Genomic DNA, 14,179 nt, shown 5'->3' on the forward strand with positions numbered 1-14,179 from the left:
TACATAGTTGCCAATTACAGTAGAGAGTCGTTAATCCGAACCCTGGTAATCCAAATCGCCAGTTATCCAAACGATTTTCAGTCGGACTGTGTCGTGCTGAATCGAACGTTTCTGATACTAGATTTACTTCTAAAGTATAATTTTCATGTTTTTATATTCTTCAATATATTTATTTTGTTTGTACAAAATAAAGAAATAATTTTTAATGATACAATAGCCTTGATTATTATTATAAAAATTTTCGTTGGGCTTAAACTCGACGAAAATTCAACACAAAGTGACACGCAACAGAGAAAAATTTGAACATCGGACAGGTTAATATATTTTTTGTACATAATCGGTTATCCGAACAACCCCAGTCCCCAATTGATTCGGATTAACGACTCTCTACTGTATCAGCATTTTGTATGCTCTGTTGGTGGATAGGCTGCTTTTCCCTTTTGTCAGCATTTTTAAAGAATTTGATATTATTCCCTATACACTTTATTTAACGAGTCTAAATCAATTATAGCTGACTCGTCGGCAGAAAGAAATGATTTACAGTTATACCAAATTATTGAGTTACGCTACAGTTTCTCTGCCCAAAAAGAAGGCACATCTGATTTATAACTTAAGAACTTTCTCAAGAAAAGAACCACCGTCAGCCTTACCATTTTACAAACATTTATAATATTTGTATAGTAGTAAGATTGATGCTGGTTTTACCACATGGCATTGCAGGGCCTCCCCTCTGTTGCTGTGTGGCAAAAAGAAAAGATATTCAGTATGGTAAGAAAAAGACAGAGATAGGAAATCAACAACCAGAAAAATTATTGTCCTTAATAATTGCAGTAAATGTCAATAAACTGACTGATAGCAACTGTCGTGAGTACATTGCACCTCTATTAACTATATATAAACTTATGATGCAAACCAGAAATCACGTTATTTTCCCCCGAAAGGAGTTAGATAACGACTGGCACTATTCCATTGCTAACGGTAAAGTATGTACAGGGATAATACTCTACTAATTTGAGGTGAACATATATTTTACATTAAATAAATTAAAAATTACAGCCCGGCATTGTGACAATATCACAATAAATACAGGGGAACCTCGCTTAATGAGCATAATTCGTTCCAGAGTCTTACTTGTAATGCGAAACACTCGTTAAGCGAAACAATTTTTCCCATAGAAATTAATGTAAAATGCGATAATGCGTTCACACTGAAAAAATGCTCAAATGTTTTATGTATAATGTTTATTCCAAAAAAAAATTGTACAATATACACATTAAAGAGTGTGAATTATCATCATCTTTTCTTCTAGTGCAGAATGAACAATCCTGGAATGAGAATTCGATTTGCAGAAACAAAAAAGAAATCACAGCTCATATGTTTGATAAACACTCCAAATGATATGCCAAATTCCTGGGTTATGTAAAGGCTATAAATATTGAAAATTAATTAATTTGACTAGAGGTGGGTAGTTATGTTTCCATCTCGTATTAAATTTAATAATTATAAATAGTTAATTTTTAATTCAGACATTTCTAAAATTTAATTTTGAATCGGTCATTAAATTTAATGACCCGAGAATTTAGCATATCGTTTGGCGTGTTTATTATATAAACGGGCTATGGTTGTTGATGTTTATAAGTAATATGTGTAAACACAAGTTTGGAAAAATATGTGATTGCAAGCGGCACTAAGATGCTAGCGAAAGGAGTGCTAAACAGACTGATAGAGCATGCCACATGCGCAAAATTCGGGACTTCCCCTGTCCTCATCACTCGTTAGGCGAAATATCGCTCGTTAAGTGAGGCAAATTTTTACAATTTGTTTTTGTCGTTGTGCAAGGTGCTCGTTAAGCAAGGTTCCACTGTAAGTCCTGCATACTATAAAAAAGAGGGGGGATAACCTTTAAAACAGGGCATCATACAGCATTCCTGCAAGGTGGCACTGATTACAATCGGGACCAACTTGGTCTTGAAAACGAAAAAATGTTCCTTGTTTTCAAGGCCAAGTTTTCGTCAACATACGACAAAGTTGCATGGGACAATAGACAAATATCGTTCATTAGTTTCTATTATATCTGCAGAATAAGCTAGAAATCACAAATTTCCTTTTGTTTGTTGAAAAATTTGATTACGTATTCTGAAAGCCTGTGTCTAGCTCTCGTGGTTTAGAAGAAGCAAGATGCTTTATTATAAACAACAAAATACGAAAACTGTTATATTGTGAAAGCTAATTAAATGTACTTTATTTTACATGTAGGTTTTATCATGTTAACATCAAAATCTTCAACATTTGAGCAGTAAAGTTGTACTCTGGCTGAAAAACATCCCATACTTCCATAATGCAAATTAGCTTAATGATCCTCAAACAAAGACATCATTCAGATCAACATAAAACAGTAAGTAATGCATGTTGCTTTTGTTAAAAGCTACTAATAGCTATAAAAAAAGCATTTAAATATTTTTTAGTTCATTCACAAAATGGAAAAATACTAGGAAACAAAAAAGTCTTAAAGCATCAATAAAACTTTATTAAAAATTTTAATCTAGTAATGAGTGCAACTTTCTTCTCTTTGAGAAATTATAGCTGTGCAACTGAAGATCAAACTTCTTTTGTGACCCTCAAAACAACATCGAAGGAATTTGTGAGTTGTGCACTTCTGATTTAAGAGCTTCGCACAACATTAAAAATGTATGGTAACTTGAATCACAAATGCATTTAATTAGTTAAATAACCAAAGTAAAATTATTTACCATTTTAATCTATAAATAATAACTGAATTACTCCGAGAAAAAACATGACAAATATATTTTAAATATTTATAAACTAGTTTCAAGCATCTACTTTCTGGATTGCGGTTATGACGTAATTTTTATCTGAAAAGAAAAATACTAATGTAGTTCATATTTGACATAAAAAAATCTTGAAAACTAAATAAGAATATACGTTACACTTAAAAAGTAAAATTATATTTTAATTAACAAGCATTTCTGGCTTTAATCTTTCAGCCAGGTACTGTTTGTTTAATAAAACAAAAGATACAGTATTTATAGTGTTGAACAAACAAAAATGACAGAATATGCGGTAGTGACGCAATAACAAAAAAATTTACAGACAAATTAGACCGGAAATAACAATGTAACAACTTTCACAATGGGCCTCAGTACATACTGATGTTAGAGAATGTATACAATAGCACAAGGTTCCACTGATACTTCTGATATTTATAACTAAGATTTGGAAATATTTTTATGAAATTTCTGAGGCCGATAAAAATCTTATTTACAATAAGGACTTCTGTAGGGCACGGTCAGATATTACTCTTTTAGTATAATGTTCTTTAATTGGTTACACTGACTCCTGTATTTTGGACGTGTAAATAGCACGTGGTATACATCCTGAATGTCTTTCTCTTTGTGCTTATGTGATTGCAACAATCATAGCAGTGTTTTTCTCTGTAATAGGAGAGATCTTTCCATTGCTCTTGATGGTCTCCACCATTTATTCCTAACCAAGAACATTTCCTTAATGATAGTAAAAGTAGTTGTAAAGTCATTATGTGTGCAGTACAGTACAATAATACCTAGCTTTAGTACCAAATTATTTAGAATTTAATTATTAATAATAGTTGAAAAATAGCCAGATTCGTTATGGCAATTGTTTGGCTTGCTTCAATCTTTTCTGTCCTTTCACCTTTAGCTTCTGTCTTCGGACTAGGGTTTCTCAAATGGGATCTCGGTTGTTTTTTTAACCCGGGAAATCCTGCAAATTTCTTAAAAATTCACTTTTTCTTATATTGTGTTAAGGTTGAGAAAATTTTGCAAATAGAAAGCATAATTAACTCATAAACTGTCAAAATACAGTTGTATTTATTAATTTTAAACTGGTCAATAATCAATATGTAGCCTATTTGTGGCAGGACTCTGAAAATACTTGTCAGAATCTGTAATATCTGGAATAATTGTGCTTATGCTGTCTTAATTTTTAACCATGCCCAGTAGCTTGAATAACTGCGTAACGCCAGGTTGTGCCAATTAGGCAAGGATACAAACGAGTATGAAGTTTTTCTTTGTAAACCTGATTATTAAAGACAAACGAACTGCCAAATTATTGGGCTATGATGTTTCTATTAAAACAGTCAAGGTAGACAAATCAAGAATACTAGAGAGCAAAAGAAGTACTACAATCTTGAAAACAAACTAGAAATCTTCCAGGCTACATGTGAAAAACACATAACATCTGTCTTCTCTTAAATGTGTTAAACGCGATTCCAATCGCATCAATTGAATCGGAAAGGGCATTCTCGATAACAAGACTTTTCATTACTAAAATAAGAAATAGATTAAATGATCGCAGTATTGACCATCTTTGCTTTTTAAAATCTTATAAAAATTTACAATAATATTTTGTATTATGTTTTATTTAAAAAATGAAAATTACCCTCTAAGTTAGAAGTTTAATCTAAGTTCGTTTTTTTTTTTTTTTTTTTTTTTTGGAAAAGGAAAAGATTGTCAGTGACCCCAAATCCTTGCGTATGATTAGCATTCAGTACCCTGCCTCCAGCACTCCCTGGTGCCTACTTGCCTTTTTTTTTGTCTCCCTAGATTTACTCACCACCCACGGGTGGTAGCATTCACTTTGGGAACAATTGCTTTAAAGCCTTAAAATCCATTCTGACAAATGTGATCCAATAGATGAAATATCATTGTGAGGAGTGTATTTCATAACATTTTATAGATAATCTAACAAAAGAAACATGTTTTCTTCTTAAAGAATAAAAACAAAGCATTAAGAGTGTTCAAAGAATTCAAAGGATATTCCAAATGTGGAAAGAGATTTAAAAATACTTAAAATACTTTGCACCAACAATGGAAAGGAATACATTTTAATAAAGAATTTGCTAAATTTTCAAGAAGTAATGAAATTAAAAATCAAAATGCTGTAAGGTATATATATGCCTGAGCAGAATGGAGTAGCTGGAAGATGGAACCTTGTCATTTTGGAAAGACCAGCCTGCATGTTAGAAAATGAAAAATTGGATAAAAGCTTCAGGGCAGAGGGAGTCTGCACTGTTATATACTAAAAAATTAAGCCCAGTGATAGCAATGAAAGGCATGACATCTCATCAGGTATGGATTAAAGTTATACCTGAAGTAAAGGACTCAAAAATATTTGGTTTCAAGGAATATACCTTCACCAAGGCTGAGAAAATTTGAGTCAAAATCAATAAAGTACATTGTTTGGATATGGAAATAATGTGAGAAGATAAAGTCTATTCAACATAGCAAATAAAATTTTGATAGAAATGTTGAATTATTAGAAAATATACTTCATGGTTTCAATAATTGTAACATTGAAAACATGCCAAGACAAAAAGTTGTGATACATTATTACAGATGTAAAAATGTATAGAAAACTGCAGTGAACCCACTGACAAAGTGACATTGTAATGACTATGGAACTACAATACAATCTCAGGTCCTGCCAAAACAATGTAATTTTACCTCCTTTTAATGGATCCAAACTTGAAATAACAGATTTTTTTCCTAGTCCCATCTATTGTAAATATCATATTTTTTCAACCTTTGATTTTAATAGATTGACATCTTTATGAGATACTCAATCCACTTTTACCTATATTTGTCATAATAATCGACTTAACAAAAAATTCAGACTTCTTATAATATCTTTTATTTAAAACCAAAATCCATTTCAATTTTAAATAATAAACCATAATGGTGATCAGATGGCGCACTCGGGATTTAATTTTGGGGAGATAAAAAAATTTTTAATATGAATTCAATAAAATTTCCACCTTATGTGACCACTAATTCATTAGTAGTATAGAAATAGAAGACACAACACAATATAAATGAAAAATAAGAAGAACCACGTGGTGAGGTTTGAGTTTTCTTTGATAACTGCAGTCAACACCTTAAGTGCCCAACTCGCCGGACAGGGGAAAAGGGATCCTGTAATAACATAATTTTCTCCTTTTGCTTCTTTATCTTTAATAATATTAGTGTTAAGTTAAAATAAGTTAGTTTTAATTAGTAATATAAGACGATTGAAGTGGATCCTCCACAAACTGGCATCACCTGTAATTTCTGTCGGGATATCAGAACTAACAGTGTAAAGGACGAAGGAAAGACAGTGTATTGTGAGTTAAAGTTAAATAAATTGATACTGTTATTGTATTCCTGAAAAAAGGTAGTTTAATGTATATTGTTTCTAACACATGGTGTTTAATAACCTGCATCACACAGGGAATTTCACTATAAAAGCATTTTATATTTTATTTTGACTATGTAAAGGAGTCAATTTAAAAAGTGAAAAATTTGTGTAGAATAAAATCTAGAAATATTGTTTCTTCTTGTCAAATAGAACTCAAAACCAGAATTCAAAAGGTCTTCAGTAGAATTTACAATATTGGAATATTTTCTATGTACAATGAATTAATTTTCTTCCACAAGTTTTGCAATTAGAAGTAATTGTGGCCGTCAGCCATATTTTGTTTATTTGTATATATATATAGTTCATAAGTTGTAAATACACATATATGTATATTTCTTTCTATCTTCCTTCTTCTTTCATCTCTATTCTCTTATTTCCGTTCCTTTATTCTTTGTCTAAACAATTTGACCGTTATCGCTGGAGGGCAGGATGACCCCTTCTAAGAACTAAGGGGGAGTGTGAACAAAAGAAAAGAGGAAGCCCTGAGGACTAAAGGGTAGGAGAACGACCACTTTTTGGCTGGACCTCGGAGGGAACAGACGTCGTAAGCAGTGCTCCAGATTCGAGAGAGAGTGAAAGGAAGGTGACTGCGGCCGAGAGAGAGGACCTGCCAAGGCGAGAGAACGAAAGAGGTACGAGGGCCTATAGGACACTGGGAGATTTGGAGATCCTAGACGTCGAATTGCTGGTTCAGTGGAGACAGAAAGGAGATTTCGATTGTGAGGACACAAATCATTAAGGATATCGACTAAACCACTTGGACCCCGGGTACTTTCTATCTGCCTTTCCATCTTTTCTTTACTTTCCTAGGTCTATCTGTTTCCTTTCCTTATTAGTTTTAAGGTAGCTATAAGGTTAGTTTTAAATTAGTCATTAAGTTTAGTTTTTAAGTCGGGAATAAAAGTTTTGTTACGCGCGCGTGTATCATCGCTTGCACGCGAACAAGTGGCGACCCCCCCCTTCCCCAGCGGGAATACTCACGTTGGGATTTTATTGTAAATACGATAGAAAAGAACCGTGTGCCGGGAGTAATAAAAGTTTATTTAATTGTATACAGAAGTTTTTTTTGTTCATATTTGTAACGTTCATTCGCGGACTTACAATTCTCTCGGCACGAACAACCACATAATAATAAATGAATAATTAATTAATAGCAACTGAAACTTCTGGAAACCTTTCTAACATTTCAGTAATACATTCAAATATAGAATTTCCACGTAGATAATTAGCAATATATGATAATTTTGCATCTGCAGAAAATTCTTTTTTCTGTGTCTATTGTGGTACTTTGGTCCCATATTTGTGTTGTTTAATTGTATTATTCTCTCCAAGTGGTTTTGTAAAACCTCCTACATGCTTATTTCTGGAGGCCATAATGATCTCGTTCTGTGAGGGGAGCGTTCAAGTAAGTCAAACCATGCCTTTGTCCAGAACACACCCTGATTGGTAGAAAAGTAATGATGATGATTGTGAGGATATAAAAATGAGGAATATTGTGGCAGTCATATCTTTTTCCTTGGGTTTTTTCTTCTATTTGGACTTTACCATCAGCAGGTTGTGGAGAACATTGAAGGAAGATTAGTGAACAAAGAGAAAGCATATGTGGGAATGGGAAGAAAGGAACTCTGTATCCTGAGGATTGCACATCACTAGGCTATACATACATATATCAAAAGGATTGGTTTTTTTTTTTTTTGGTAATAGCACATCAAAGACTTTCCAAATTAGTGGAAAAGGGAGAACGAGAACAGGACTGAAATTAAGGTACTGTATAGTCATTGAAGTCATTACACATTAAGTATTGTGCATATTGAAGCACTTGGAAGTGAGGACGTCTTGTTATCCGATAACCCATGAAGGATGAATAGTGAGTTTAGAGAATATTAATGCCAGGATTGTCTCAAGTATTGAGTGGGATAAGTTTGTAGTGATTCATCTATAATTTCTCTTGTACAACAGAAATTCTACACTATACTTTTATGAACACTATCTGATAATTTAAACAATTATTGTATAAGAGATAAATTTAAGTTTCTTACCAGAAGCTATCATTATTTCATCTCTTTTAGAATGAATTCTAATGAATGTAAGATCATTAGAAATGTCGATTTGTCGGATGGCGTTTCTTGATTTTTCAATCATTTGGGTTGTTAATCCAGCATAACGAATGGCTGTTTCATTGTCCATATTTGTTTTAATTGTAACACCTGAAATTCAGAAATTACATTCAATTATTTACAAGATATAAAGGTAGTGATGAAAAAAAGTTCAGATTACCATCACTGTTTGTAACAATGAGACCAACACCACCTTTCTGTGACTGGATTCTTCTCAAAGCTTCTTCAATTTTGTTCTGAAATGTTGTGGTTTATTGTTCAAATTCAAAATTGATTATTTTTATTCTTTCATGAAATAAAGAATATTCAAAGAATTTCATATCTTTACAAACTTTTAACTAATATTTTAAAAACTCAATGTTTGTTTTAACAAAGTGGAAAAAGTTGAAAAATAATTTTAACTAAAAGTTTTAATCCGTAAAATTCAAACATTTTATAACCCTCGACTAGAGTAAAAAAAGGTGTCATTTTCCAATTTTGGATGACACAAGTTTGAATCCAGGTCAGATTTTTGAAAATTTTCATAACTGGTCTGACCCGGATGTATCAGTCTTTGTCCCTTAACACCTGGAAAAGGATGGCTCTGACACTACACTGTGGATGTAGCTGTGTAGCCTAGGAACCAGTTGGAATTTTTATTTTGATTGAGTATATTGTAAAATTTCTTCTCTGATCTGTCTTTCATTTTCTATCATTCCTTGTTCTTGTCTTAATACTGGAAAACCCAATAGAGTATGGTTGGAGATAAACTTGTTGGGATTAGCCTATAGGTCAAAACAAAAAGAAAAAAAAAAAGATTTTGTGGTTGAAAGGTGTATCAAAAGGATCTCAGATAAAAAGAAAACTGTTCAATAAGATCAAAAAAGATCAGGACAAAGGAAGAGAATAGATTTCAAAAATATACCTAGACTGAAGAGCTGGAATAAAACTACTGTAATTTCAATGTATGGGAGAGCATAATGTACAGCAATGTACATAAATGAAAAATTGTATTCTTTCTTCTGGAGAAGACCCCAACCCGCACATATTGTGAGATCATAGTCCAGACATTGTACTTTAGATTCAATTACAGTGAGGCCAATCCTTATTACTGTATCTGTTACCATTCTTTCATCTTTTACTAATCTGTAATTTGAAAATACTGTATTGTCAGCGATTTTTTTGTGTGATGTATTTATTATATTAATGTAAAAATTTTTGTTTTATAGGGTTTGTAAGGCACTAGTCTGATTTGTCCTAGAATTTCCCCTTGGGGTCAATCTGTAAGCTGATATTCTTATCTAGTTTTTTTTTGTATTACTTTTTAATATATTAATAATATCCTTTGTAGTTACCAGTAAATTTTGTTTCCTCAGTCTGATGTAATCTTTCTCAAATTCTGTCAGTTGTTTGTAATGTCATTGATTGCATTGTACTGGCATACCTGGCATTTGAAGACCAAACAACAGGCAAACTAAAAATTGTGAACACAGTGAGCCACTGCAGGCCTTTTAATAGGTCACTAGGATAATGATTTTAACAGCTAATGAGAAGCTAGATTGAGTTAAAATAACTCTCGGGGCCAAAGCAAAATTATTGATTAATTTGATTAATAAAACGGAAATAAGTATACTACTTGTTGATTTATGTCATTTGTTCCTTTAGTTTTTTTTAAAAAAACTTTTTTGGGTCATTATCTATATGGCTGACATGGCTCATTAAGATATGTGTTTCACCAAAAAGCCATGTCAGGCACATTATTATTGCATAAATTTACTTTCAATACATCAGAAGTTTTCAACCGAGCTGAATGCTCTTGTTAATCAATTAATCGTCATTTAAAATTCCCTAAGAAGTATTGGAAATTTCTGTTTTCTGCCTCAATCAGTAGTATAGTAAATTACCCAATATAGAGTTAGTGGAAGGAACTATGAACAAGGTGTATATAAGAAGGTCAGGACACGCGTACTGGGGCCGCCATTTTGGGACTTTTTGAGTCGCATGTTTAAAATGAACTTATACGAGCAGTCAGTTTTATACGACATTAATTAAACTAAAACTGTATAAATTAGTTAAATTAATGTCGTATAAAACTGTATTTGTAATATACTATATAATTCGTATAAATATGTATTTGTATATAACTGTATATTTGTGTCATTAGATCATAATGAAATGTACTGTACAGAGGAGAATAAACTTGTTTGATATATACAACGGTATTGTTGTATATATCAAATATGCCTCCATGCTTAAATCGGATTTCACTAATACATACTGGTGTCGCAGCCGGATTGTTAATTTAGCCGCTTTACAAAGCGTCTAGTCGTTTGATTAAACGGCGCCGTTTTATTACAAAGCTAACTAACGTTTAGCCACTTTACAAAAGGCTAAACTAAATCCCGTCGGATTAAATAACATTTCACGTTCTACAATACGACTGGCCAAACGATTAGCCGCTTTAAAGTGCCGCGTTAAGCCCCAGTCACACTATGCGATTTCCAGCCGCGCGGGCGACTGAAACCGCGACTACTAGAAACAAAAAGTTTGTTCTACTCGCGCCGATTGCAAACGCGCATCCAATCAGCAAACGCCTTTGTGCCACGTCATACGGTGACAACATTGAAAATAGTTCGTCCTCATGGCGGATAATTGAGGATTTATACTTTTACAGAATCGAGATTGAGCGAGCTTATTCGGGCTCACGAATACCTGTGGGATTTTAATTCTTCGTTTTATCGAAGATTTTATCTTTTCTTGTGTATTCTCGCCAGCTATATCAAAATAATTGTTTTTTTTTTTATTTTATTCATTCCAGAAAAGGAACTGCTTACCATTTTAATAAGAAAAGTGGCTATAATTCCGTAAATACTATGAAGTAGAACGTAAAATGTCGGTAAACTCACGGAAGTAGTCAAAAACAAGCTACTGTAATATATTGGTTTATTATAGGGTCACGTGTTTCCGAGTTGCAACGTCAACGAACAATATGTGACCACGAGAAGACGCGCGCGATTCGCGCTTGCAGGCCCGGATTTAAGGCGATTAGAGCGATTGGGCCCAGTCGGGCCCCAATTGTTATTGTTAAAAAAGGTAAGTACTAATTGTATTACATAATATTTATTAACAAGAAATTATATTTAAAATTAAAAATGTAAGTATATTTTGTGATTAAAAATGCATTTAATTTTTTCATTAGATGTCGAATCCACTAAAACGAGAAAGAGATGTGGGAAGAAAATATAAAAGTGTAATCTAAAAAAGGAAATTAAGTGCAAAAAGGAAAATCGAAAGTGAAAAACTCGGAGGTGCTTTGAACAAATTTTTAAAAATAGATAATGATGACAAAGGTGAAGAAGAAAAAAATGACAAAGTTGAAGAAGAAAGTACTGACAAACGTGAAGAAGATGATGATGATAAAAATGAAGAATAACAGGTAAAAAATAAACAAGAAACACAATTACACAGACCGGAACCGGAAGAAGCAAATATTGGAATGAAAATGGAAAAACTGAATATAACTGATGATCCCGCTTCTTGGCCCGAGATTATTACTCAACAAATAGATTATTTAGTTAAAAAAGGTCCTACAAAAATTATCTTAAACGAGTTTCCGCGGCAAGAGGATGGAACACACTTTTCAAAAGTGCATCTGAAAAGAAAGCTTACGAATGGTGAAATAATAAGCCGTCCTTGGATAATATATTCTGAATCAGAAGACAGAATATTTTGTTTTTATTGTCGGCTATTCAGTATGGGTGCCTCAATTGCACTAGCCACTGTAGGATTTAATAACTGGCCAAATATACATAATAGATTTGCCACACATGAAAAATCAAAAAATCATTTGGTAGCTATGTTAAAATGTACAGAGCTTCAAAAAAGACTTTCTGCTGAGCAAACAATAGATAATGTTCAACAGAAGTTGTTGAACCGAGAAAAAGTTCGTTTGTATAATATATAATTACATATGAAAGATTATTTTCTGTAGTTCAGTTTTTAGCTGAAATTTTTCTAGGAATACTTGAATTACTTGGAAAATTTGACCCTGTAATGCAGGATCATATACAAAGAATCGCCATAAAACAAATACACCAAAGTTATTTAAGCAAAACAATACAAAATGAAATAATAAACTTAATAGGCAACAAATTAAAAAATAAAATATGGGAAATATTTTGCTGTGATTCTGGATTGTACTCCAGATGTCAGTCATCAAGAACAAAATGTTTTAGATGGAACATTACCAGGCTCGAATATCGCTATATATGAACAGTTTATCAAATTTATACATGTAGAGAGCAGCACAGGAAAAAATCTATTTTTTGTGTTAAAGAAAGAAATTCAAAGTTTAGGGCTTGACATCAACAACATAAGAAGGCAAGGATATGACAATGGTTCGAATATGAAGGGTAAAGTCTCCGGTGTTCAAGCTAGACTCTTAAAAGAAAATCCAAGGGCATTTTTTACTCCTTGCGTTTGTCACAATTATAATCTAGTATTGGGAGATGTAGTAAAAATTTGTTCAGAAGCTTTAACCTTCTTTGGTTTACTCCAACGCCTATATGTTTTGTTTTCGGCATCTTCAAAAAGATGGTTAATACTTCTCAAATATATAAAAGAACTTACTGTGAAGCCTCTTTGCGATACCAGGTGGAAATGTCAGATTCAAAGCGTAAAAGCAGCAAGATACCAAATAGGTGAATTTTATGATGCTCTTTTCGAAATATCAGAAATTACCGAAGATCCACAAATTAAAAGCGAGGCAGAATCTCTTGGAAATGCTATGAAAGACTATAAATTTTTAGTATCACTGGTTTTTTGGTACGATTTACTGTTCCAAGTCAATTATGTAAAGCAAGGAACTTCAAAGTAAATCTGTAGATGTATCCATTGCACTTTCTTCATTTGAAAAACTTTTAAAATAGTTAAGCGACTACAAAAATACTGGATTCGAACAAGTTTTAGTTCAAGCAAAAACTCTTGCAGAAGATTTGAAAATATCTACAGAATTTCGAAATAAAAGGCTTCGGAAAAGAAAGAAAAATTTCAATTCTGAAGGCGATGATGAACCTATTGTAGATCCGATAAACGCATACAAGATATCTTTTTTTAATTTTGTTTTAGATAAAGCTACAGAATCACTAAAAGATCGTTTTGAACAATTGAAAAATCATAATGACTTATTTGGGTTTCTGGGAAAATTTCAAAATATGGAAAAAGAATCACTTCAAAAACATGCAGCTAAATTAAAAATTTCTCTAACAGATTCTAGGTTCACAGAAAATGATGCACCAATAGTGAAGGAAGCTGATATAGATGGGAAAATGTTAGTTGAAAAAATGGAAGCTTTAAAATCTATCCTTCCATCAGAATTTTTTGAAAATCCATTTAAAATGTTCAAATTTTTATCGGAAAATGACAGAGCAACGGCATTTCCAAACTTGTTTATTGCTCTCCGAATACATTTAACAATTCCAGTGAGCGTTGCTTCTGGACAGAGATCATTTTCCAGGCTAAACCTAATTAAAAACTATCTGAGATCGACAATGACTCAGGATAAATTAAATAGTTTAGCAGTTATGTCGATTGAAAGTGAAGAAGCAAGGAAATTGGATTTCCAAACTATTTTAGAAGAATTTACAGAACACAAAACTTAGAAATATGTAAATTCATATATTCATATTCAATGATGTAAATTTATATTCAATAAAATGTAATTGTTTTTGTATTTTGTGCATCTTTATTTTTTATGTATGTAGAAGTTTACCTATCTTATGATCCATGACATTTGATTTATATATATATATATAATTTGCATTTTATTTAAATATTTAATATATAGAGGGCCC

The 14,179-nt window shown here is 32.3% G+C and overlaps 1 protein-coding gene across 3 annotated transcripts in view; it reads right to left on the reverse strand.

Moving 5' to 3' along the window:
- Positions 1–14,179, reverse strand: part of LOC136984128 (dynein light chain roadblock-type 2-like) — a 221,667-nt gene that overhangs the window by 206,648 nt on the left and 840 nt on the right. Inside the window, exons 2-4 of one of the 3 annotated variants that reach the window (XR_010882151.1) lie at positions 8,509–8,584; positions 8,271–8,438; positions 2,699–2,873 (exon numbers count right to left, since the gene is read on the reverse strand). Coding sequence is in view for 2 of the 3 variants with exons in the window: in XM_067281063.1 (XP_067137164.1) it covers positions 2,830–2,873; positions 8,271–8,438; positions 8,509–8,584 (288 nt within the window). In the remaining variant the exon portion in view is untranslated. Of the gene's footprint in view, positions 1–2,504; positions 2,874–8,270; positions 8,439–8,508; positions 8,585–14,179 lie in introns of those variants that run through there. The other 2 variants (XM_067281064.1, XM_067281063.1) reach the window with 2 other exon arrangements.

The sequence above is a fragment of the Centruroides vittatus genome, unplaced genomic scaffold, assembly GCF_030686945.1.
Source record: "Centruroides vittatus isolate TY-2023 unplaced genomic scaffold, ASM3068694v2 contig_904, whole genome shotgun sequence".
NCBI classification, from domain to species: Eukaryota; Metazoa; Arthropoda; class Arachnida; order Scorpiones; family Buthidae; genus Centruroides; species Centruroides vittatus.